Source organism: Rhea pennata, chromosome 26 (assembly GCF_028389875.1).
Source record: "Rhea pennata isolate bPtePen1 chromosome 26, bPtePen1.pri, whole genome shotgun sequence".
Lineage (NCBI taxonomy): Eukaryota > Metazoa > Chordata > Aves > Rheiformes > Rheidae > Rhea > Rhea pennata.
Genome location: NC_084688.1, coordinates 782,824 through 806,497, shown reverse-complemented (window position 1 = coordinate 806,497; position 23,674 = coordinate 782,824). Strand labels below are relative to the sequence as shown.

The window sequence follows — 23,674 nt, the reverse complement described above, 5'->3', positions numbered from 1 at the left end:
AATATCTGCTGTTTACATTTTCCCTCTCAGGAGGGCTCTCAGAAGCATTCTACTTCTGTCTTCCAAAGAACAGTTTCATCTAAAGTTTGGAGAGAAGGAAGCCTCTTTTTCTTAATTGGGGGGAGACAGGGAGGAAAAAAAATTAACAGCAACAAAAAAAATCATACTGAGAAATGCAGGATTTATCCCTGCATGGTGATAAAAGACTAAGAAAATTCCAAACTGTACAGTAATATTAATACACACAGACAAGACATTACGAATCCAGAATGCCTCACTGAAATAAGTCCTGTAAACTCTAATTTACAAGTGCCATGAGAACTGGAGAAGTCTCAATATGCATAGACTGGTATTTTAATTCCCCAAATATTTACCATTCCAGAGTCTAAAAGATGCTAGGACCTTACTTTGCTCTCAGTGCAATCCGGGTAGATCCATCAAGTTACACTGGTGCAAAGAAAGTTAGAATAAATGTTGCAGAGTCTATTTTTGGAAACATTATTCAATATTGACTCATTTTAAAAGTTGAATTTTGAGTGAGTTATAAAATGTCACCTTTGCTCTGCAGCACTAGAATTTAAGCCCTTAAATCTTCCCTCTATGAAAACAGATTGTCAAAAATTCTGACAAAGAACAGCCACAGGACTGTAGTATTCAGCAGCAGCACCACGTTTCTATTGAACTGATGTAAATGAAGTTAACTTGCATTGCAGTCTAGCAACTGTCCAACTGAACAGGACAAGTACAGCCCTCAGAAGAAAGGAAGACAAAGATATAAGCAGTTTCATGCAATGAATTCATTGCAATCCTTTTTTTTTCCTGCATTAAGAAGTCAAGTCAGATGTTATAAAAAAGTTAGTGTCAGGTTTCTCTAGGAAAAAGTCTTGCAGACACTCAAAAGAACATCTGTTTTCCAGCCAGGCAAAATCCAGCTCTCCAAATGTCACTACACTACAGCAGATCAGTTGAAGAAACTCCAGATACAGCAATGCCTCTAAGAGGCTCTGCCCCTTCACACTGGTGCTGCTGAGTGCTAATACGCACAAACCTCACTTCTGCAGCAAGGTCTCCTACAGTTCTGTCAGATCTAATGCCACATGCTAAGCTCCAGAACTCTTTTAAAGGTAATATTTAACTTGATCAAAGCAACTAGTCAAAAAAGAACTTCCATTTTATCTCTTCACATTGTAGAAAAAAAATAACTCTAGAAGCAGAGTCCTCCTCGGCTGATAACCTGCTATAACATTACATTTATGGTGAAAAATAAAGCAGCATTTCATTCATGCTAACAAACAGTACCACCAAGCCAAATCCATTCTGAATTCAAGATGGTGCAGCTGCACACAGCTCCAGGTTTTAACCTCATCACTCCAGCATTTGTCCTGACACTGTGCAAGAGAAGCAAGTTACAGACTGTCAGTTCAAAGTTTAACTTTGCATTTTCTTGCTTCTTTGAACAAGTAAATTATTTTTATTTGAAAAATACTTAACTAATTTAACGTATTTGTACAGTTCCTGTAAACGTTATGAGAACACACTCCTGCACACACACATAGTAACCATTTTCAGTTAATTACCTGAATATAATTTTGCATGTCTTCAAAGCTAGAAAGGGCTCATCCACACTATGGATCAGTTCATGAAATCAAATATGAAAATTTTAAATCATAAAGTCAATCTTTAACACAAATATAAACATTCAAGTGGATTAATCAAAGAAGATATTGTGAGGAAATTCAGCCCAGGGCAAATTAAATGTTCCCTTAAAGACAACAATTCTTAGAGTGGAAACATAAAGCCCTTAATTCTAACTCCATCACCAAGAACTCTCACATAAGCTGCCCTTCTAAATCCAAAGCATTTTTCTTGATATGAAAATGTTAACCTCTCATGCTATCATTTAAGTTAATGCCCAAATGTACCATTCTGATAGAATCATGACAAAAAAATGACAGCTGGTAGGTTAAAAAAAAAAAGCAATTGTATCATTGATTGAATCTTAGCAACACTTTCAGAAGATCAAAATAACTTACAAGTTGCTACAAACCCTAGACATGCTGCCACACTACACTCTGGAGCCAACCAAAACAAAGCAGATTATGTCACCCTCTCACAAGTCAAGATTCCAGGAAGAGGACTTCAAGGAAATCCCCTCTGTCGAGAAGCAGGAACAGTCTGAAAGTACAGGCCAGCATGGAGGGACCAAACGATTCAAAGCTTTATTATTATTATTATTATTTTAATAAAGTTAACAATAAAACAAAATTCACAAGCCTTCCCCTCCCCGAGCTGGTTTCCTCTTTACACACAAAAAGCACACAAAACAGAGGTCTCCAACCGAGAAAATGAAACTGCTCTAAGTACAATGAGACATGATGAAGGAAGGAGTCTAAGTATGTCCGTATTCAAGGTTAAAATAAGCAGATCAGGTATGTGTAGGGTGTTTTTTTTTTTTTTTAGCCAAACTGGAAAAAGAAATTTCCTGGCCCAGAAGCTGAAAAAGAAAATGAAAAATATTTAAACTTTCAAAATTCTAATACACAACTATTAAATATCATCCTGCAATATCTTGATACCAATCAAGTACTTAATACAAACAAAACCATTTGGACAAACAGAAAACAGCAGATCTTTTATGTATTTCTAACAACCAAAAGAGTAGGCTACTGCTAATATGCGTAAAGGAGGCTTGGAAGCAGATTTACAAGGATTAAGGTAAATAACACACAAAGTATCCAAGACTTCTCAAAATTCACTGACCAAATAGCCTTAAGGTATGTGCAATTTCCTAATGGTGGTATGGATACTACCTAAGTGCTGACAGCCTACTCAGTGCTCTATAAAGCCATTCTACTCCATGGGGTGTGACGAAAGCCTGATCTCACAAAGTTTGAAGGGCACTGAGTAACAGCTTCCACTGCCTCCAAAATATCTAAAGGCGGAGGCCTTCAGAAGGATTTACAATCTTACGAAATTAAAAGGAGATAGACGAGTGATACATATGCACAGTATTTATGACCAAATATCATCTTTTCTAGCTTTCGCATCAGTAACTGTATCCATGTTATGGTCAAGTAGTCCCAAGCAGCAAAAAACCACTTAGATGGTCAAAGCTCACACACACTACTTGAGAAGAAAATCCCTGGGTTTGGTCACTTTTAAACATAAAGGCATCAAAACCAGTCATCAGCTGAGATGCTGTGCAGATAAAACTTTCAAAGTGCTCTTAGATGCCCTTATGTAGAAAGGTCAAATACTCTCCTCAAACAGCACATCTCCTCTGGCAAACATAGCTGTCCAGTTCAGTGATGCACATACTCACATTTCAAAGTTGATTGAAGGACACTTCCACCTACCTTCAAAACTGAAGCCACCTGGCCCACCAAAGAAGGCCTTGAAGATATTATTTGCATCAAAGTCTACAGGGGAGAAAAAAAGTTGAGTTGAATGTAAATAACCAGGTATATTTTTCACAATTTAGATAGTTACTTAATTGAGGTCCCATAAAGCATTTTACATATAGACAGAAAGCTATAGTCAAATAGTTTGCTTTGTCTGTTGTAAGTCAAGAGCACAAAACAATGCTATATAGCAGCAGACAGAGGTCACTGGAAGTGACAGAAAATAGACAAAACGAACAGTTGCCGGAGAGACAGGTTCAGTCACAGGGCACCATACTAATTTTGGATAAGCAGCATTTAGGGACTCAACCTTTTGTTGATGTGATTTTATACTGCTTGTTAAAGCCAAACTTCTGCACAATGGCAGCCACAACATATATGCTGAATCAAGGATAACATCCAGCATGTAATCCAGAATGTCCTGCAGCTTCAAATGTTCTGTGCAAGTCTGCCACTCAAATACTTTCAGAAGCTAAACCCAGTCATAGAATCAGAGAATCAGTAAGGTTGGAAGGGACCTCTGGAGATCATCTAGTCCAACCTCCCTGCTCAGCAGGGTCACCTAGAGCATGTTAGACAGGGTCGCATCCAGGCGGGTTTGGAATAGCTCCAGAGGAGGAGACTCCACAACCTCCCTGGGCAACCTGTTCCAGGGCTCTGTCACTCTTACAGTGAAGAAATTCCCCCTCACGTTCAGGCAGAACTTCCTCTGGTTCAGTTTCTGCCCACTGCCTCTTGTTCTGTCACATGGGACAGTCAATTCACAGGATTATCACATATAGGAGGTAAAAACTACCAAGCTCCTTTAGAGTAGGAGGCAGACTCAATGCTCTGAACTTTTTACGGCTGGCATGGTAGAATACTGTAAAAAATGCTTACCTCCCATGTTCAATCCATCCTCTTCTAGATCCTGCCCACTGTCGTAGCGAGCCTTCTTCTTGGGATCTGACAGGATGGTAAAGGCTTCACCAACCTCTTTAAATTTCTTCTCCTCTTCCTTCTGTACTTCTGCGCTTGCTCCACTGTGTCGGTCTGGGAATAGCACAGGAAAGAAGCTTTCAGTTTCTAGTGCAAATGGAAAACAGCACAGATTCCCAGCTACTGCAGGCTTGCATGAAGATACAGACAATGCTATCTGAATTGGTAGAAAAAGATAATCAGGCAATTTGGCACATGATATATTTTAGAAATCTAGGGTCAAAAAAAATGTACACAAATTCCACTGCCTCTTTATTCCTGTTTCTATGTGGTGGGAAAAACAACAACAACAATGGTCATCCCCCCCAAAAAAGAAAACCCAAACAAAGCAATTATATATGCTCCAATAAAACTGTTTTGGGGTACCTGGATGATGCATTAGTGCTCTTTTTCTGTAAGCCTTCTTGATCTCATCTTCAGAGGCATTTTTGTCAACTCCAAGGATTTTATAGTAGTCTTTTCGTTTGCTCTTTTTCAGTTCTACCTGTGCATTCTTTAGAAGTTGCTTGTGTTCTGGGAAAAAAAAAAAAAAAAAAAAAAAAGCAATGCCAAAGGAAAGCAGCTTTAGTGTCAGGCACAGTATCTTGCTCTAGAAGAGGCTGATAGACTAACATGTTGAGGCAACCTAGGATGAAGTATTTGAATGTCACAAGTAAATAATTCACTTCATTTAGTCAGATAGCTAACTGAAGTCGAATTGTCATTTAAAGTTGGTTCCAAATACAGGTATACTTCTTAGTGCTATTAAAGCAATTTTTATTAGACATTGAACCATAAAGACCAAGACTACTCTGCCCATTTCAGGTACTAAAAAAAAAAAAAACAGAAGAAAAAGAAAGAAAGAAAAAGAAGACAGAAACATTTGGCTCTTTGGTCAGTGGAAGCTTATATGCACAAAAAGAGAACACTAATATACTTACCTTTTGTTTTTTCTGTCTGATAAACTTTTTCATAGTCTCTTACAGCATCTTCATATTGTTCTGTGTCCATATAACTACACAAAGAAACAGTGGTTACCAAGGTATACTTCACAGAAAACAACAAAAGAGAATTTAAGTACAAGCTTTCCAGACAGACATGACTTAAAGTCATGCACTGGATTGCAGAAAGAACAATTGTTACAAGAACCCTCAATGGGTCACAGCTAGACTGACTAGAAGCCCTGGCACCTGTAATTTGTGGGAAAATCTGGCACAGGATCCTGTACTTTGGGCCCCAAGCTCAGAGCGCAATCTCATTTGGTAGCACAATTTCTGCTTTGACAGTCTGCTAATTATTTTATCCAGTGGCAGGATCTAACATGAGCCAGCAAGAATTTAAGGAAGCTGGTGCAGAGTTATACACTAGCAACCCTGGTTAGAAGTGACAATCCTCACATTTCGGAGAGGTAAGTGTACCCTCTATTGACATTTCAACCTCAGTTACATGATTTTAACTAATTACTGTAATTTAACAATTACTGAGGTGGAGCTCAAGAAGAACATTGAGTGTTAGAAGTTAAAACGAGCACACAACCGGAAGGCCACAATAACAGTTTTGGTTCATCTATAGGCCACAGAGCTCTGCCACAAATAATCAGGAACTGAGGAATAATCAGTACTGAGGAAAGTAGCAAATAAAGTTGCAGTCAGAAGAGGACTTTGACTGCTTCCCTGGTTGCTACCAAGTTACAGGGGAGACCCAAATATGCCATGTACAACTTGCCCAGTCTGACTGTGTTATACTGCAATATTACCTACGGCTGAAATACATACAGTCTCAGCTAATTTCCCCTTTATGGGAAACAGGACAGTGTTTCAAGACCTGCTGTCAGAGGTGTGAACAGCTTGCTCTGGGTAAGATCTCTTACTCCCAGCAACCTCTCTGAAGAAGCTTAGCAGAGAGGATCTCTGAGACAGAACAATGTCCTATATTAGTCTATAAAAATAGCCAGTGAAGCCTTAAAGCCTCACACACACTGTGCCTAAACACAACAGAAAACACAGTCCCAGATCCATGAAGACAGGGTAAACTATACAGTCCCTCTCCTGTCTCCTTGGCAACATACGAAAGGGGAACAAATTCAGGGCTCTTAAGACAGAGCTTTTTATTTCAGTTAAGCTTCAAAAATGTTATCCCTGCCACACGGTGCTGTAGGCATGAAGTTCCTACCCAAAAACCTGCTCAGCATATCCATGATACAGATCTACTTACCACTGTGCTCTCCTCAAGTATGCTTTGATATACGTCTCATCCAGTTTTACCGCATTCGTGCAGTCATCTATTGCTTCTTCAAGTTTCCTAAGCTACGATGACAGACGTAAGTAAATCTCAATCAGAGAACAAATTCTGATAAATAACATTATGCTTTTAGGCAAATGGAAGTCCAGGAATTTTTTCACCAATCCCTTCACAACACAAAGCTTTTATTCCCTACAGAGAAACTAGAAATTAGGCTAGTGAAGCAGTAAGTTCTTTATAGAACTACCTGCTGCTTCCTTCAAGAAAAGCACTTGGAAACAAGGAGCTTCCTGAGAATGAGTTGAAGAAAAGTTACTCTGGGTCCAAACTAATTCAAGACAGGGTAATAAATTTAGGAACATTTAAGAGAAAAAATAAATAAAAAGTATTGTCTCTTTTCAGGCACAAAGACACTAACAATATCCATTAGTACTGCCTTTGGCTCACTCCATTTCCTAGGTTTTGGGAACAGCCCCTGTTTCTTGACCAAGTAAGGTTATCAAAAAACTCCACTTATAGAGTAGGCATCAAAACACAGATAGTTTAGGAGAAAATATGTATAGAGGAAATGCATGGTGGGAATGTGAAGCAATGTCACATGAACCACTGTTTCTCCAGATAGGTTGCTGTTGTATGTTGGTCCTGCACTGGTAAAGGTGCCCAGCTTTTTAAAATTAGGTCAGATTATTTTAGATCAAAACACAGAGCAAGACAGATGACCTGCTAAAAACAACCAAAACCAAACCAAACAAACCTCAAATCCCACCAGAACAGAAACAAAAAAGGATGCTTAATTGCTGATTAAGATAGGGTGGAACTACATTCCTCCTCTCCCTCCCACTCCCTGTAGCCTGAGTACTTGAGTTTTGTTTCTTCAGGAGTCAACTTCTTTGGCTGTTTGGAACAATCCCAGTCATTATGCAAGTACAGAAACTTGAAACATTCTCTACAGCACTAGAATGATCCAGCTGTTCTAGAGAGTCAGGGAAGCTTATGCTTTCCAGAACAATGATCTGCAATCTATAAGATATGTCGTGAGGAATACACCTCAAGATGAAAAACCACCTGCTAGGTGACTATTTCTTACCTTTGAATTAACTGTCCCTCGGTTACAGTAGAGTTTGGCATTTGTTTTTATGTTATTTGGATCTATTCCTAGTGCCTCTGTGTACAGTTCATATGCTAGTTTGTAGTTTCCTTCTTTGAATGCTTTATTCCCATCTTCTTTCTTTGCTTTAAGTGCTTTGGCATTCTGAAAGTAAAAACACCCTGGTAAAACACTAACTTAGTTGTTCAGGGAGTGGCCAGCACCTTATTTTGCTGGGCTAGGCTCCTTGAATATAACTGTTCTGGCTTTGTTTCAGACACTATTCAGGCTACAAAAGCTGCAGCCTTGCTACAGCAGCTGAAACAAGATGCAAGCATCTCTCTTTCCCCCAAAGAGAAGGGCTGAGGAACAGCCAATACCAATTACAGGCATTCTCCACAGAAGTGATGGTTCTTTAACACTTAGGATGAGAACATAACAGTGAAGTAAACCTATGTATTAAAAAAAAAAAAAAAAAAAAAAAAAAAAAAAAAAAAAAAAAAAAGGAAAGTAACCTTTTTTTAAGCACTTATATAACTAAACAGATGAAAAACTTGTACACTGTACAAGTCTGTACACTTGTACACTGTACTGTAGAGAACTACAATGTAGTAGAAAGGAGGGAGGGAGCAACCTGAAAGGCATAAATTGCTTAAATGCAAGGTAAACTATACGCACTAACACTGACAGTCTGAAAATCAAAAGTTCTTTACTATATCTGATCAAGGAAAAAAAGAATGGAAGAAAGATCTTCTAGCAACTCACAGTTATACCTAAGAAGCAGTAGGCTGTCTTTGGGAAAAGTTTGACACACTACTTGCTACTGTAAATCTGGGGAATGATGATCTTGAGGGATGGAGAGGGGATTGTTTCAATGGAACCTAGTTATGAGTCTGGTAAAAGACTCTAATAGTTTTGCAGTCCCAATCCCAGTATCCACAACTTACACGGCAGGCAAGACATGCTTTCTCATGATCAGGGGCCATTCTGAGTGCCTGGATAAAGAACTGCACTGCCTTCTCAATACAGTCCTCATAATAAAGGCAGAGACCACGGACATACAGAGCGTCTGCATTTGTTGAGTCCATTCGTAATATGTCACTGCAATGGACATACACATATTAAAATAAACCCAAACAAACATCCCCTGCCCCCCACCCCCTGTCAGATGTTTCCCTTTTCCAAATTCCTTCTGAGCTCCAAAAGCACTTTTCCTCTGCTGAGCTATTTAGTTATTCTATCAAGTTTGTGGTATAGGCATGCAAAAACAATAGGCACATCCTCAAGTAGGACTGATGGTGATTAACTGAGCCTAGGTATAATTTCCTAGTGAGATTAAATTGAAGGGGGATGAACTCATGTACTCTTTCTCACCACAATTTGCATTAAGGACTATTTCCATTTTATATCTCCTCATTCTGGGACTTTCAAACTAAGCTAAGCAAATCTCTTCTCAGCTAAGGGGTTGGGAGAATTACATAGAACTCTATACCACTTACTACTCAAATTCTATATGTCGAAGATGCTCACCTTGCTACAGACTGTGCTTCTGGGTAGCGACCCAATAATGCTAAACATTCAGCCTTGAGAATTTTGAACCGGTGACAAGCAGGAGCAAACTCCAAAGCACGATCCATGCAAAATACAACCTGATGTGAGAAAAAATACCACCGTGAACAAAGCAAATAGCCAAAGGCCTACTTTGAAAGACTCTTCCATTACCACACTTGAGAATTCATATTTGTCTTTGAACAGGAAGGTAAGCGTGTAGACACCTGTTTCCTCTGCAACTGGAAACACTTATTTCATCAGAAATTTTTCTCATGTGCAGGGTTTTTTTTGTTTGTTTGTTTGTTTTTTGGAAGGACTTTCTTTACAAAAGGTCTGCAGCACCTGTTATTTGGGTATCAAAAAAGCACTATACATAGTTTGGAAATACACAGAAGACTAAAGGGACACCTGTAAAAGGTCCATCCCTTTAACCCTTCCGAAACTGTAGGCCCTAAAGAAAAAGCCAAGGAAGACAATTCTGCCTCTTCTTCCTGCATTATCAAGACATGTGGGAGAGACCGAAATTCAATACATTGAGACAGTTTGGACTGGACAAAGCACAAAAAAAAAAAAATGTGAAGGGCCGATCTTACACCGATCTGACTGCTATGGGCAGGGTGATCTAATAGGTCTTTTCCATCTCCAGCTCTCTGGTGGGGACAGCTGCACGAGAACAGGGTCATTGTTCCACCAAGGTTCATCTGCCTCCCTGGCCCGTGACATCACGATTGCTCTGTGGGAAGCACTGTGCCACAGCCTGAGGAACCCATGGCTGCTGGGTGAAGAAGGAGCAAGAGCAGCTCTCCAGAAACAAAGATCACATTTCATGCAAGACTCCCCAGTGAAGTGAGATCAGAGAAGTGAAAGGACAGATGCAAAAGCCCAGAACATGCAACACAGACAGGGCAATTGCTACACACACAATCCAGACTGACCATACATCCCAGTTGCTCTTCATAACCAGATAAGGCAAAGCTGGGATTTACCCTTTCAAAATTTTGGTTTTAACCTAGAAGGCAGCAAGACACTGAGCTTATGATGTGGTGAACAATCCCAAACTTGGGCCATATACGCATCCACTGAAGAGAAACAGTTGCTTGAGAAGTAATTAGTGCCTTTCAGATTTCATGCTGTCATTTCTTGTTACATCAGGTCAAGACCAGCTGCATCCTGTCACCGCCCTTGGGAAGAAAGATTTAGAAACAGCAATGGAGCTTGCCTGAAGCAGATCTGCAATCCTCCTTCAATGGCCCTCACTATAAGAGTTTTTTTGTTTGGTTGGTTGTTTTTTGTTTGTTTGTTTTTTAGGAGGGGTGGCGGAGAGAGCGAGAGCGTTGAGAAAGAAGGTATGCATTTTAGGAGCAAAGCATGATCAAACGCTGCTGCTGCAGACACAATTTGTATCAAACGCCTTATTCATTGTTCCACTCACCCTGCAAAGTAAACACTAAGAGGAAATTTGTCCTGAGCCAGTCACTCTCTTCACTTTGCATTTGTTCAATGCTAAGAGAACATGAGCTCTGCCATTTTCACAAATCTTACAGTTCCCAAGACAACCCTGATCCAATAGCAAAACTATGTTGTACAGCACTTCCCATGAGGGCCCAGCTGATGCTAGGCAGGGGGATGAGATCTGCATCTGGCTGAACTGGCCAGATAAGATATGCCAGTTTGCAATGCCACAAAAACAATCAAATAAATTTTACCTTCCTGAAATCTCGTTTCTCAAAATCCACTTCAGCTATTTTTTCATACTCAAGAACAGTACTGGCGTTCTTCAGCTGAAAGACAGAAAAACATAAACATTGCAGAACAGTCACTGATCTACACCACCATCAAGTAGCATTTAAGCTGCCAAGTGTCAAAGCAAAAACTATGGCCAGCTATGGAACAATAGTACAGATTACATTAATGCTTTTTGCGGGATTAAAATCAGTTTGAAACCAATTGACCCAATGGGTGGCTTAGGAAAACACATGCCTGTGAGTGGGATATACCAAACACAGTTGAGGCAGCAGTCTTCTACATGCTGCATCACCTGTTTCCATGATCCCTCACCACTGTTCACCACTCCTGGAGTGCTGGGAGAAAGACCAGCTTAGCCTCCATGCTGCTCTGCTAAGAAGAGACAGTCATACGTAAAGTAACTACTGAATCCAACAGTTTACTGAAAAACAGACACCATGTCATTTTTTCCACCACATCACAGTATGCAAACAATCACTATGAACCTGAATGTGATTCCACCTTGCAAATTATAAGTGAAAAGCTTACTAGTTCAATCTGTTTCTTTGGAGAGTCCCATGTACTGGGAATATTTAGATTTTGAAAGCTTCTTACCTCTTGCTGTGCCTGAGTATTCTTATGATCCAGTTCTAAGACTCGTTGGAAGCAGCGGCTGGCAGCCATGGCATTCCCTAGGGAAAGATGGCACTTCCCTTCCCGTAGATGGCCCTGAAAAGACAGTTAAAAGGCAGTTGCAAAAATGGTAATAGACAGAGACGGGTATTCAGACATAAGAAATATGAAGTTTTCTGCATACCCTTACAAAGGTATCATCCAGTCTGACGGATTGCTGAGCATCCCCCAGCGCTTCTCGGAACCTCCCCAACATCATTAGGGTGGCAGCTCTGTTACCATAATAACTGGCATTGTTAGGACAGGTATCTACGGAAAATGTAAGAGCACTCACCGTTAGTGTAACGCAGGCAGCTCTACAACTTGTAAAACATATTATAAAAGCTGTTGTGGGAATCAAGATCATATTCCCTCTGAATTTATAACATAACACCTGGGTGGCTTAAGCTGATGCATGATGGTCAAGCAGATGTTTATAAAAGCTTAGGAGAGCAAACCAAAAACCTATTGCTTGTCATATTGTACACAGGAATTCATACAGAACATACTTTGTGGTGTTCAGCTTGGCAACATTGTCGACCATGCATTAGAGGGAAATGCTGGATTGGCTTAATGTTAAGAATATTCTGGTTGGAGTAGACTCAGAAAAACTGCTGCAATTACCCACATCAGCACTAGCTTTCATTATTAATCTGGTGAAACTTTACAAGGTAAACAGGCAAAAAAAATAGTTTCCACCTGGCATGTGCTGTTAGCAACCTTGCTGTGTATTTTAAATTGATAATCAACTTTGATTTTTAGACATGGTATTCTTCAGGATTAACAGTATCACCAAATGTTCTCACCTATGGCTTTCGTGTAATAGTTGTATGCTTCATTATAATCTTTCTTGGCATAGTACGCATTTCCTTGTTCCTTGAAAGATTCTGCTTCTCTGAAAAGGAGCAAAACACTACACATTAAGATGAACAGATCTTAAGAACACACACTGACCACAATCAAGCATCTGATCCCCAAGCTATCTTAGTATAACTCTTTAGTGCTTCAGAACAGATGAAAAAAGCTGGTTGATGCAAAATTTCCTCCATATACATTACTCATAAGAAAAGAGCACCTCATGTTCTGCTGGCTTTCAGATACTCTAACACTTCAGTAGGACCATGAACAGGGAATTACTCACAGGATATGACTTAGCTGAACGTTACATGAATATCACAGTAAACTAAACCCATCTTCGTGTATCCCTCCTTCAACAACATCCGATTATTTTCTTTCAGAGTTGAGTAAAACTCAAAAAATTATACCTTGTTAATCAAATCAGCCTAATCCTGCAAAGTCCTCACACTCAAGAGCAAGCATTTACAGGGACAGTTTAGGAGATTTAAAAACATACAACATATGGTTTAAAGCAGCCTTAAACTCTTGGAAGTAAACTTTCCCCTCAAGAAAATGAAACTCTTCTCTATCTTCTTCCACCCACCTTCACCACTTTATATAAGCAGCCGAAGAGGGAACTTTTATTGGCACTATTCTACAGTCACGGTTAAACCTCTGCACTCTAAGGAAAGCTTCATCCACAACAAATTCAGCATTCACCATCCAGAATCAAGTCCTGTTATTAAGTCCTGTTATTAAAAAAAGTAGCCTTTATCTTCATCCCTGTGACTACAGCACAGCAGCTTGATCATACCAAGACCAGTATCTACACTGTTCTACTATCCTATAGGTTGCTCCAACACAGTATCAATGGGAACAAAATCCCCACCTATACTTAGACTACAACAAGAAGAACACGTGCTGTTTTCCAGGAATCCTTAACGTGTGATGAGATCATGGTGTCGTGAAGTTTAATTCAGAACATTCATTTCCCTTCCTAGGCTATTTAGCACATGAAAACAATGAGACCAACTCAGAAGAGGCATCCCCCTGCTCTAAGGTACACCAGTCAATACTTGCATCATGCTTCTGCATCTTCACTGCTGTAGCTAGAGTAACAGCCACCGCTTGTCTACTCTTTGAAAGTCCCTGCACGACCAGAACTCTGGTCACAGATGAAGACACATTCTAAATATCAGAACATTAAAGACTGGCACAAAACCACCATATTTAATGGCCCCAGCAGGGACTGACTCAGCCAACATATCTATGATTCCCAGTTACTCTCTCCTTTGATAACAAGCAATCTTGTACTAGAACAGCCCAGCCATAGAGATCAACTGCACATGGGAAATGACTGTAACTGCACCAAAAGTGCAATTAAACTTACCACAAGTCATCTTGTTCCTCTTCAGTGATAGCCAACTGATCTGGATATAGCCTTTGCTGAAGCAATGAGGCAGAGGCCAAGGAAACTAAAGTAGCTGGGTGACATCCCCATCTGCCAGAGCACAGTTGCACTCGCAGGCTCCAACTTGGGTCATTTCAGGCTGTGCTGGAGCACTGAGCTTCAGCATTTTCTTGGAAGAAGCATCCAGCAAGATACAGAAGTGCAAGTCTCCTTGCACCACTAACTGAAGGAAAGCTATTTACAGAAAAACCCGTGGTAAACAATAACATGAGAAATCAGGGAGTGCAGGGACAAGAGAATGAAGAGTCACAGGACTTTTTTTTATACAAAAAACTGCTTCCTTCCAACTGCAGGGCAACCACAAGCTGATCAACTGCTGTTAGATGAGAAGCTTTATTTCAGTATCTTGCAGCATTATTGTAACAATCAAAGGCCTAAGTCAGAGGCAGTCTTCATTGTATCAGGTACTATTAATGCAGAGATAATTTTTACCTCTAAAAGTTTAGGCTAATAATTGCAGAAGGTATAATGCAGTTGATGTCATTCTGTATTTCTGGATACCTTTACGAAATTCTCAATTCAAAAATTAGGTGCAGCTCTGGGGAAGTTTCAGGATTAGGTTTTACTCAGAGGAAGCAAAGACAAAAATGACAATCATAATAAAGTTAAGAGGATGCAAGTTGACTGTCTTTACTAAAGGCTGTAGCTACAATGCATTTAAAAAGCAGAAAAGCAAAGGTTGTCATTATAAGATATGCACTGATGATATCTGATTTCACTCTACACCAGTGTAAGAGGCCTCTATGAGTATGTAAAATAAAATTGACAGGAAGACTGATTAGTCCTGCACTTTAGTAAGCTGCCAAAGAGCAGATTTTGTAAGTCATCAGCATTTAGCATTTATACCTTGGTAGTACCTAGAAATCAGGCCTAATTTTACTAGTCCCTATGCCTAGTAAGTCTTCTAGCCAAAGAGTCAAAGCTGAAAAATACCTTTTAATACTAAAATGGATTGATTCATGGTTTGTAAAACCATACATGAGAAATGCATTTATCAACTTGAAACTGCACTCACTAAGAAGCTGCCAAACTAAGGCAGACTGTGAACTCAAACAGCAGCCTCTAGTCCAGCCCCTTTCTCCAAGGGGGGAATGCTGTATAGCCCTATCGCGTTCACAGGGGCTTATTTCAGCAAAGGCAGTGCAGAAGGCAATAGTGGAGCAGAGAAAGCAACAAGAGTGAATGAGAGCAATGTTGAGCTAAGCCACTAGGGAAAGAACAAAGGGAATTGTGTTGAAACAAGTTAACATGTTTTTAACCTTATTCGGGCTCGCCATTGGCCATTCCCACACAACTGCCTCATGCAAAGGGTTGTTTTCACAGAAACATCACAGTTTTGCCAGCTGGCAAAACAATAGACACAGGGTGCTACCACTCCAAGTGCCTTCAGGGTCAGGGCTAAAGTATGTGCTGTTCACTTTCATTTTTAAGTTCTGCTACCAATTACATTCAGACAATAGGCCAGATGCACCCCTACTGTAACTCTACTGAAGTCAAAAGATGGAAATAACACACAGTCCTGCTGGCATATTTATTGGAAATCAGATGAACAAGCAACTGGGTGGCAAAGAAATGAGTTGGTGTGTGACTTTCTGCAACAGCAACGAGCTCGCATCCCACAGCTTCAGCAGGGCCCTGTCACAGCTTCCAAAGTCTGTGCTGCATTCCCATCTTCCCATCGAACCTGGCCCAGCGCCCAGCAAGTTACAAACTCACTGGGTAAGCAGGGAAAAGGCCGTGCCTCCTCCTTCCCTGCCCCTCACAAGGGGCGTAAGATCTAGGAACAGCTATGCACTCTTTTCATTTTCTGCTAAGAGAAAAACAGACTTGGCCTAGTACCAGAAGCAACATGGTCTAATTTTATTACTCAGATAACTGGTTTCTGTAGTTTGTTGGGAGGGATTTGTATCACAGAGGGTGGAACACATACTTTGTATGATTAAAAGCGCATCCAAACACAATTTCTTTTGAATATTGTGGTTCAACACTCAAAATACAGCAAAAAAATAACAAGTCTGCGCCTCCAGACCAGGTGACTAAGTAGTTTAACCAAAACTTTAGTCTTTTGTTTCTATAACTACAAACTGAAAATTGAGAAGAAAATTGTTAACTGTATTTAAGTATTTTCACTCAAAAGCTCTTTGTTATATAGTCTAAAGAAAAGGATGAACAGTATTAATGGCAGAACTCTTCTCTCTGAGCCACCACTGTATCACAGAATCATAGAACAGTAAGGTTGGAGGGGACCTCTGGAGATCATCTAGTCCAACCCTCAACGTAGCCCCGTATGGGAATTGAACCCGTGACCTTGGCATTAGCAGCACCACGCTCTAACCAACAGAGCTAAACCTGCTTAGCATACCAGCCCCTTATTCATAAATCTTTTAGCAATTTTACCTGTCATTTTACAGGGAAGCACTGCCTAACAGATGCAGTTAGAGGGCTGCGTGCCAGCACATCCCCTCTGCCAATGAACTGCTGGGAAGAGTTGTGAAAATGGAAGAAACAGATTTATACGGCAAAACAGCTTTCACAAAGCACCAGAATCTGGATTATGAAATACTGGAGATGTAAACACAAGAATTACCGTCTCCTACTATTATTTGTTTAGTTTCCTTAAACATTTATTTTAATACAGACTGATACATCTACAAGTCACAATGCCTCAGAAAGCACTAACAAAAGAAACACACGTGGATATTTCTATTGTTCACATGGTTTAAAGCTGAATAATGAAAAATGATCAAGCAAGAAAAATAAAGTTGCCTTCAGAGCAAAGGCAAGGACAGTTGCTGAAAATGTAAGATTTGTGGTCTGAGATCCCAGAAACAGAACAGAAGCTGCTCTCCCCAGTTGTGTTCCACTGACATAGAAAGCTCACAGAGAAAGCAGTTCTTGTTTACCACAGGCTCTGGCTATTATAAGAAAAGATGCAGATCTCCTGATATCACTGGTAATTGTTTCAAACCAAACAGATGCTGCAGCCTGAATGAGATCATTCTGCATCTTGCACTGATGTAGGCTGCATTCCCCACTTGCTACTTTTGAAACTGAAGAAGAATCACGCTTTGCTAAAAATACAATCCGAGTTGAATGGATTCCTTTGTTAGGAGAGGCTAGTGTCTTTTTAGGGCCTCTCCACAGTGAATCCAGGGGATAGAGAAGACAGTTGCATCAAGAATCTCAGTAAGAAGCCTGTCTTTCACTGCTTATGCGCATCGACAGCTCACAAGGAGGGAACTGTTTGGAATAACTCTCTTCCTGCAAGCTATTCAATTCTTTTTTTTTTTCTCCCCCTTTTATAATGTCTGTCAGGACCCCTTATTTAAATTCTCTGGCTCCTGCCACCTAGAGACTTGTCACCGACACAGGACAAAGCCTGACGCTCCCTCTCATACCCCAGGTCTCACAGAATGCAGCGTGCCATCGCCACCGTCCTGCCTCTCGTCAGGGACAGCACGCGCTGCCTGCCTGGTGAGAGGAGGAACCTCACAAGGCTCCCTCTATTCACCGTGCCCCGCTAAAAAGCTCAGCCCATGCTCGTTCCCAGAACAGAACAGCTATGAGAAACAGTCATCCTGCGCAGCAGTGACACAATCCCACATTTGCCTAAGAACTTCTGCCTCCTTATCAGAGCCTTCCATATGCCACCCCCGTTTGAGCTCCGATCACGGATTCCACCCCTCCTACTCTAGCTCATAATGAAGCAGATGAAGATCTACCTTGCGGTGAACCTGATTTTCCTAACTTGTCAGAAACTTAGGAGGTGCTGTTTGCACAGATCTCCAAGGTCTAAATGTGCTGGCACAGACCCTGCTCCAACACTAACATTCTGTGCACATATACACCGGTATTTTTGTCAGGCCTCAAGGACTGTGCATTAGATGACCCAGCAATCTCTTCTGGGCTGTTTGGATAAGAGACACACATCTGGATTTTCTAAGCAATTCTTGCAGCGATTTATTTTTTCTTTAATATGATGTGGTGCTTTTTTCCCTGATGCAGTTTTCTTGCTGAAATTCCACCCAGATCTCAGCTGTCGGATGCAACTGAGCTGCTTGGGTAAAATAAGTTTGGTGATCTCAGTAGAGTTTACAGCAGGCATATGTCTAGAGCTTAAAATTAGCCATCATATTTGCCACTGGACATACTATACTCTCCTGTCCTTTTTTTCCAGGGCTCAGAAGAGAAGCCAAATACTGAATGGGCCATAGAGATTGATCTTCCCTGGATACTTCAGAGATCCTTCCTCCAGGTTAGGATTTACACTCTATAATTGAGGATTTACAGTGAGGGGAACATATATCTCATTAGTAGTGTTTATGCTTTCTGTCTCTAGGGCACAGAGAGCGCAGCTGCAAAAACAGGTCCCTGAAAATGAAACAAACCCACTTTCTCTCCTACAGCTAGACAGTATTACGCTGCCCCTACTGCAGTACAGACCAAAATGAATACAGAGCAGAACAGTACACCAATGCAACATGTATCTCTGTGCATCAGCACCCCCCACTGAACAAGAAGTGGTTTTACTACCAGCTGCAATATACCAACGAAAATGAAGATGTTTACTCACCCCAATACGAGGAAAACTGAAGTCTTTAGAATAAACATACTGATATTTGCACATGTAGACTCATCAGCTGAAATGTAAGACTGTAAGGGCTGCTTTGGGATGTCAGCATCTTGCAGGAGCAGACAACAACGTAACTGACATTTAACTAAGGAGGTGCACAAAAGATCCAAAGTATCCTCTATTCACACACCCCAAAACATTCCCAGTACCTGAGTACAAACTCGAATATGAAAGACCAAAAGCCACAAGAACTAAAATGCACCACAAGAGAGCAGAGAAGATCAAAGAAATCAACTAATACTACTCCCTGTAGCTCTAAATGAAAACAGCCAGATGAGTTCTGAAGTTTAATTACATAGTTATGTAATAAACCTTGCTAGCAGAGGGCAGGATTAACTTCCTTCATAGTAATGACTTAATCATTTCAGGCAAGGTAAAATCATAGCATTCATAAAAATCCACAGAAGGGTCCAGAACCAGCTAGAGACTGCTTTTAACACAAAGACCTAAACCAAGGAAGCCAACCAGCAGTAGGAATTACATGGTAAGACAACTGCATCTCCAATGTGGTTCACCCTCCCCTCCAAAAAAGAATGCCTTGTGTTAAAGGTAACATGCTTAAATTATAAAGTACTGGACATTACTTATACCATATAGAGTGACTGCCTAACTTAGACTATTCAAATATTCAGCAAATGTATGGGAGAGTTAACACCTATTATCATAATATCATAAAATAATTTTACATTAGTAAAATAGGTTGGATTTACAGCCTGGGAAATTCAAGTGTCCATTTACAAGCAGAAGAGGAATAGTGGAACCTTAGACTATCCCATAACAAAGCTTATCCACAAATAGTGCTCTTACAGTCAGTTCAACCCCCACAATTCTGTCAGCACTCTCTATAAAACCAGGCAAGTAATGACATTTATTCATGAAGAGCTTAACTGAGATGTAACTCATTTTATGTAAACAAGCAGTAAAAAGATTCTTGCTAATAATCTTCACCTGACAACCTCCAGGCAACATCTGTTGAACCCATCAGTGACCTTGCAGTTAGGTAAGGTCTGAAACATTCTTTTCAACTTCTGCACAATTTGCTCTGGTGGCAAATTCCACCTTCACTGTTTCACTGCGGTAATTGCTATTTCCTACCCAGCCCACAACTCTTCTGGACTCTACAGTAAAAGCACTGTAAAAGCAACAGTTCGGACAGATTATTTCATAATGACATTTTCCAAACTATTTGAGATACCTCTTTTTAAGAGGCTTACATATCCTCCAACACTGAAGAATGAGGAGAAAAATCCAGTCTTAAACACACACAAACAGAATCTAGAGCTGCCAGGAAAATGACAGGCAAATTACCCCTGCCAAAACTCCATTGACCCCAAGCTCTCAGACCAGCTGGACCAAGTAAAAACCCTTCCCATATGCTGGAGATCTAAAAACAAACAAAAAAACACTTTTGGGGGTGGGCTGGTCCCTGACTGCACCAGAACTCAACTCCAGACAATCAGTTGCTCCTCAGCACAGAAACTGGCACTAACGTCACCACTACCCAGCAGATAAAATTAAAGCAGTTACATCAACTCTTTCCCATAAGGATCCCCAAACTTATGCAGCAGTAGGAAATGATTATCCTGTGACCGTGCTCCATTTCTGTCCCTTGAGCAACCTGTGAAAGAGCCATTCAGCATATTTAAAGCTGTTCCAGTGCATCACAACTGCAACCATTCTGAAATACAGATTTGCACTTTTGCTAATTTTTACCTTCTTATTAAGCCACAGAGAACAGAATCATATATTTAGATAGAGGTTAGTCCACAAGCAGAATATCAGTATCTTGTCAAAATGTAATTCCTAAACAGAAGTACAGAATATAGAAACCCTAGATGGTGACTTATAGCAATGATTTACAGAGTTTTCATTTATTCTTGCTGGGTTTTATAGATTCTAGCACACTTGCACCATAAAGATTGCACTGTATCATCAAATTCTGAAGTGTATTACTGTGTATGCCCATTAATGCCCAATGCCTGCAAAGCCCTTACATGACTCAAGATGTTTTACAAATATTAGACAGCTAATTAAGTCTCCAACTACTCTCCCTAGGACAGGGAGCATCACCCTAATTTACATTAGACTAACTGAGCCATAGAAGTTAAGCAATTTAGTTAAGCCAGGATGGGCCAAAGCAGAGAAAAGGTTAATGCACAGGATGATCTTGACACCAAGAAAACCTGCTCTGGCTGGCAGGCATGAGTGTTTAAAGTCTATGCCTTCCAAGCAACTAAAAAGAGAATAACTGCAAGTAAAATAATCACTTCCTACCTGGAATAAGTTTCCACCAAATGGCACAAACACTTCTCTTCTAATGAGATAAAAAAGTGTATACCTCAACAACAAAAACAAAACATTGCAAAAGCACCTACAAAACCATGGAGAGACTGAAAAGTTAATAACCATGAACTATAGTACTGGCCTTATCACACCGAGAAAAGCAAGAACATCTAGGCTGTCTCTGTTCTTCACAGTTGAGGCTTCCCCTCAGAGCAGGGAAAGGACCAAGAATTCTTCTATGTCTGCACCTGTTCAGACTTTCCTCTGAAGATTGTCCTATTCATTACTGATTTCCAGCACTCATCACTTCTGCAATGAAACTTGGGAAGGAGGAAGGAAGGCTACTGTTAGAGGTCACCATAATAAGATGACAGTGCCTTTAGCATGATTTTTACGTTCAGACACTCAACATTTCAAACGCCCCATTTAAATAGCCTGGGGGGAAGGAATGATTTACACACAAATAGGGCTTTCCCAACTTTACAGGCCATGCAATTTGTCTTTAGTCTAGGCACAACATCCAAGTGCTTCTTCAGAAACATCTAATTTAACTAACTCTTTAGTATGACATCACCAGGAAGTCAGTATATTTCCAGTGCTGCTCCATAAGCCTTCAAACCTGAACAGTATACAAGCAGCACAAAACACCCCAGGCCATCAATATTACTTTGAAAATAGCATTCCTCAGAGGCCACTTTCAGTTCTGTTTTCTCTTCACATTTCCATCAACTGAATAATTCTCTGGAGCAGTTGCCCTGCCTTTTTGCAGAAATAGTTCTCTCCTCCCCAGTTCCCCAGGAGATAAAAAACTGCCCGTTTTAAATGCTGCAGAACTAGTGGAGTTTCCTAGACACTGGACTTCCTCATTTCATTCCCTGTAGAGACTGCAACACTCAGATGCACGTGGGAACCAAGATCACTTGCTCTTGAAAAAAAATAATAAAAGAAAATCTGTAGCTGGAAGAAAAGTGGGAATCCTCACCATTCCCAGTCCCCAAATCACTGTCTATTCCTCAGGCAAGTTATAGCAAATCACTTCAGAAATTAACTAGTTACAGGAACTATTTTAACAGTTACTTTAGAAGCTCTTTTAACTACATCAGCATTTTCAATCATCCTATTCTGATATACAGCTGCAACTGACATTTTTCCCCATTATGCACAGAAAGGCAAGGCAGAGTAAAACTTGCTCCAAATACCATTAAAAGATTTTCAATCATAACAGCCCATCATACATGAGGCAATTTGGTACAATATACTGCTCAGAAAGCAGGTATGGGAGAAGTGAAGAACACTCAAATCTGAGAATTTGAAGCTGTGAAGACTTCCCCTTCCCCACCAGTTTAATCCTTGCTTCCTAATCCTCCATGATGGGAAAAGAGCTTTCTTCAGAAACTAGACACTCAAAATCTGATTGACTGAAGACAGCTCCACTCTACACACACAGAGAGAGAGAGAGGGAGAGAAAAAAAAAAAAACACTTATTCTAATCCTAGTATATACCCTTTGGAAACTATAAGGTTTAGCATGAGATATACAACCAAGGCATCCTAAATTGAAACATCATCTGGCAGGAGGCACAGCCCTTCATCACACATGCTATATCACAGCTCTGGGCTGGATTACAGAGCATCTCTGCAGAGCCCTGGGTCTGAGCAGCCAACTCTTCCCCGTAGAGTTGAGAAATCCATAGCTAAAGGTGCTGCTGCACCCTTTGCTTTTACGATTTGCTCTGAGCAATAACCTGTAGCAAGCTCCTCCCAAGTGAAACATCACTGCTGCTTAACACTCCTTATGCTACAAGCTTCTTAGCACCCCAGTGCACGCCAGATCCCACTCTGCTCTCAGCTGGTGGGTGCTGCCCACTGCAGAGCACCAGACAGGCCCACAGCGACATGCCTGTCAGCGGCCGTGCTCTAGGGGCTGGCAGAGACCTCCCAGGCCTAGTCCAGCCCCCAGCAGGCTCCCAGCGAGGACCAGCAAAGGGAGAGTGGCCGTAAGGCCTGCAGCTCCCTCAAACCAAGGTCCCCGGTGCCACCGTTCCGCCTTCTTACTTCCCACAGGGCTGCCCCCCACCCCCAGCAAGGCTCTCCCAAAGCTTATCTTCTTTCCTATGGGGCTGCCCTATACACTATACCTTAACTGTGTGCAGCTGTCCCAAGACTGCCCTGTAACCTATTCCAAACCTGTGGGGCTGCCCCACACCCCAACCCTGCAGGGCTGCACCAAGGCTCATATCCTACGCCAAACCCGTGGGGCTACCCCAGACCCTACCCCAAACCTGTGAGGCCGCTCGAGACCCAGCGGCCCCGGACTGCCCCCAGGGCCCCCCAGACCCTACCCCAAACCTGTGAGGCCGCTCGAGACCCAGCGGCCCCGGACTGCCCCCAGGGCCCCCCAGACCCTACCCCAAACCCGCGGAGCTGCCCACAGGCTCCCCCAGACCCTAATCTCCCCCTCCCCCCCCCGTGGGGCTGCCCCCCACCTCCACCCCCGTCCTCGGAGCGGCCGCCAGCCGGGCCATGCGGAGCTGCCTGCCGGTTCCCCCGCCGGGCCCGCGGCCGCCTCCGCCAGCCGCCGACCCTCCGGCCCCGGGAGCCCGCCCGGGCGCCTCCCCGGCGGCAGGGGCAGCGGCCCGCGCCGCGCCGACAGCGGCGCTACCTGCGCGCCTCCTCCTCGCTCTCCAGCGCGCCGGGCGCCTCGGGCGCCGCCATGATCACATCGCACTCGGCCGCCGCCGCCATCTTACCGCCAGGCCGGGCGCGGGGGGCGGGCGGGGGCAGCGGGCGGGAGGCGGGCGCGCAGCCGGAAGGGGC

The 23,674-nt window shown here is 41.8% G+C and overlaps 1 protein-coding gene across 1 annotated transcript; it reads right to left on the bottom strand.

Annotated features, from left to right (window-relative positions):
- Positions 1-2,194: 2,194 nt before the first annotated feature.
- On the bottom strand, positions 2,195-23,623 carry DNAJC7 (DnaJ heat shock protein family (Hsp40) member C7). Its single transcript, XM_062595541.1, has 14 exons — positions 23,520-23,623; positions 12,441-12,529; positions 11,780-11,904; positions 11,578-11,691; positions 10,944-11,018; positions 9,217-9,335; positions 8,634-8,787; positions 7,687-7,851; positions 6,573-6,664; positions 5,300-5,373; positions 4,746-4,892; positions 4,281-4,433; positions 3,357-3,419; positions 2,195-2,494 (listed from the first exon to the last, which is right to left on the bottom strand). Exons 1-14 carry the CDS (start codon positions 23,600-23,602, stop codon positions 2,457-2,459), a joined length of 1,491 nt encoding a protein of 496 aa, XP_062451525.1. The 5' UTR covers positions 23,603-23,623; the 3' UTR covers positions 2,195-2,456.
- Between the last annotated feature and the right edge of the window lie 51 nt (positions 23,624-23,674).

Bases quoted from the DNA above. Each gene is read 5' to 3' on its own strand.
- DNAJC7 (XM_062595541.1), bottom strand. From the start codon at position 23,602: ATGGCGGCGGCGGCCGAGTGCGATGTGATCATGGCGGCGCCCGAGGCG. The intron at 11,905-12,440 runs GTGAGAACATTT...CATTTTCCGTAG, and splicing joins CTATTACACGAAAGCCATAG to ATACCTGTCCTAACAATGCC. The intron at 4,893-5,299 runs GTAAGTATATTA...TTTTTTTCCCAG, and splicing joins TCAGACAGAAAAAACAAAAG to AACACAAGCAACTTCTAAAG.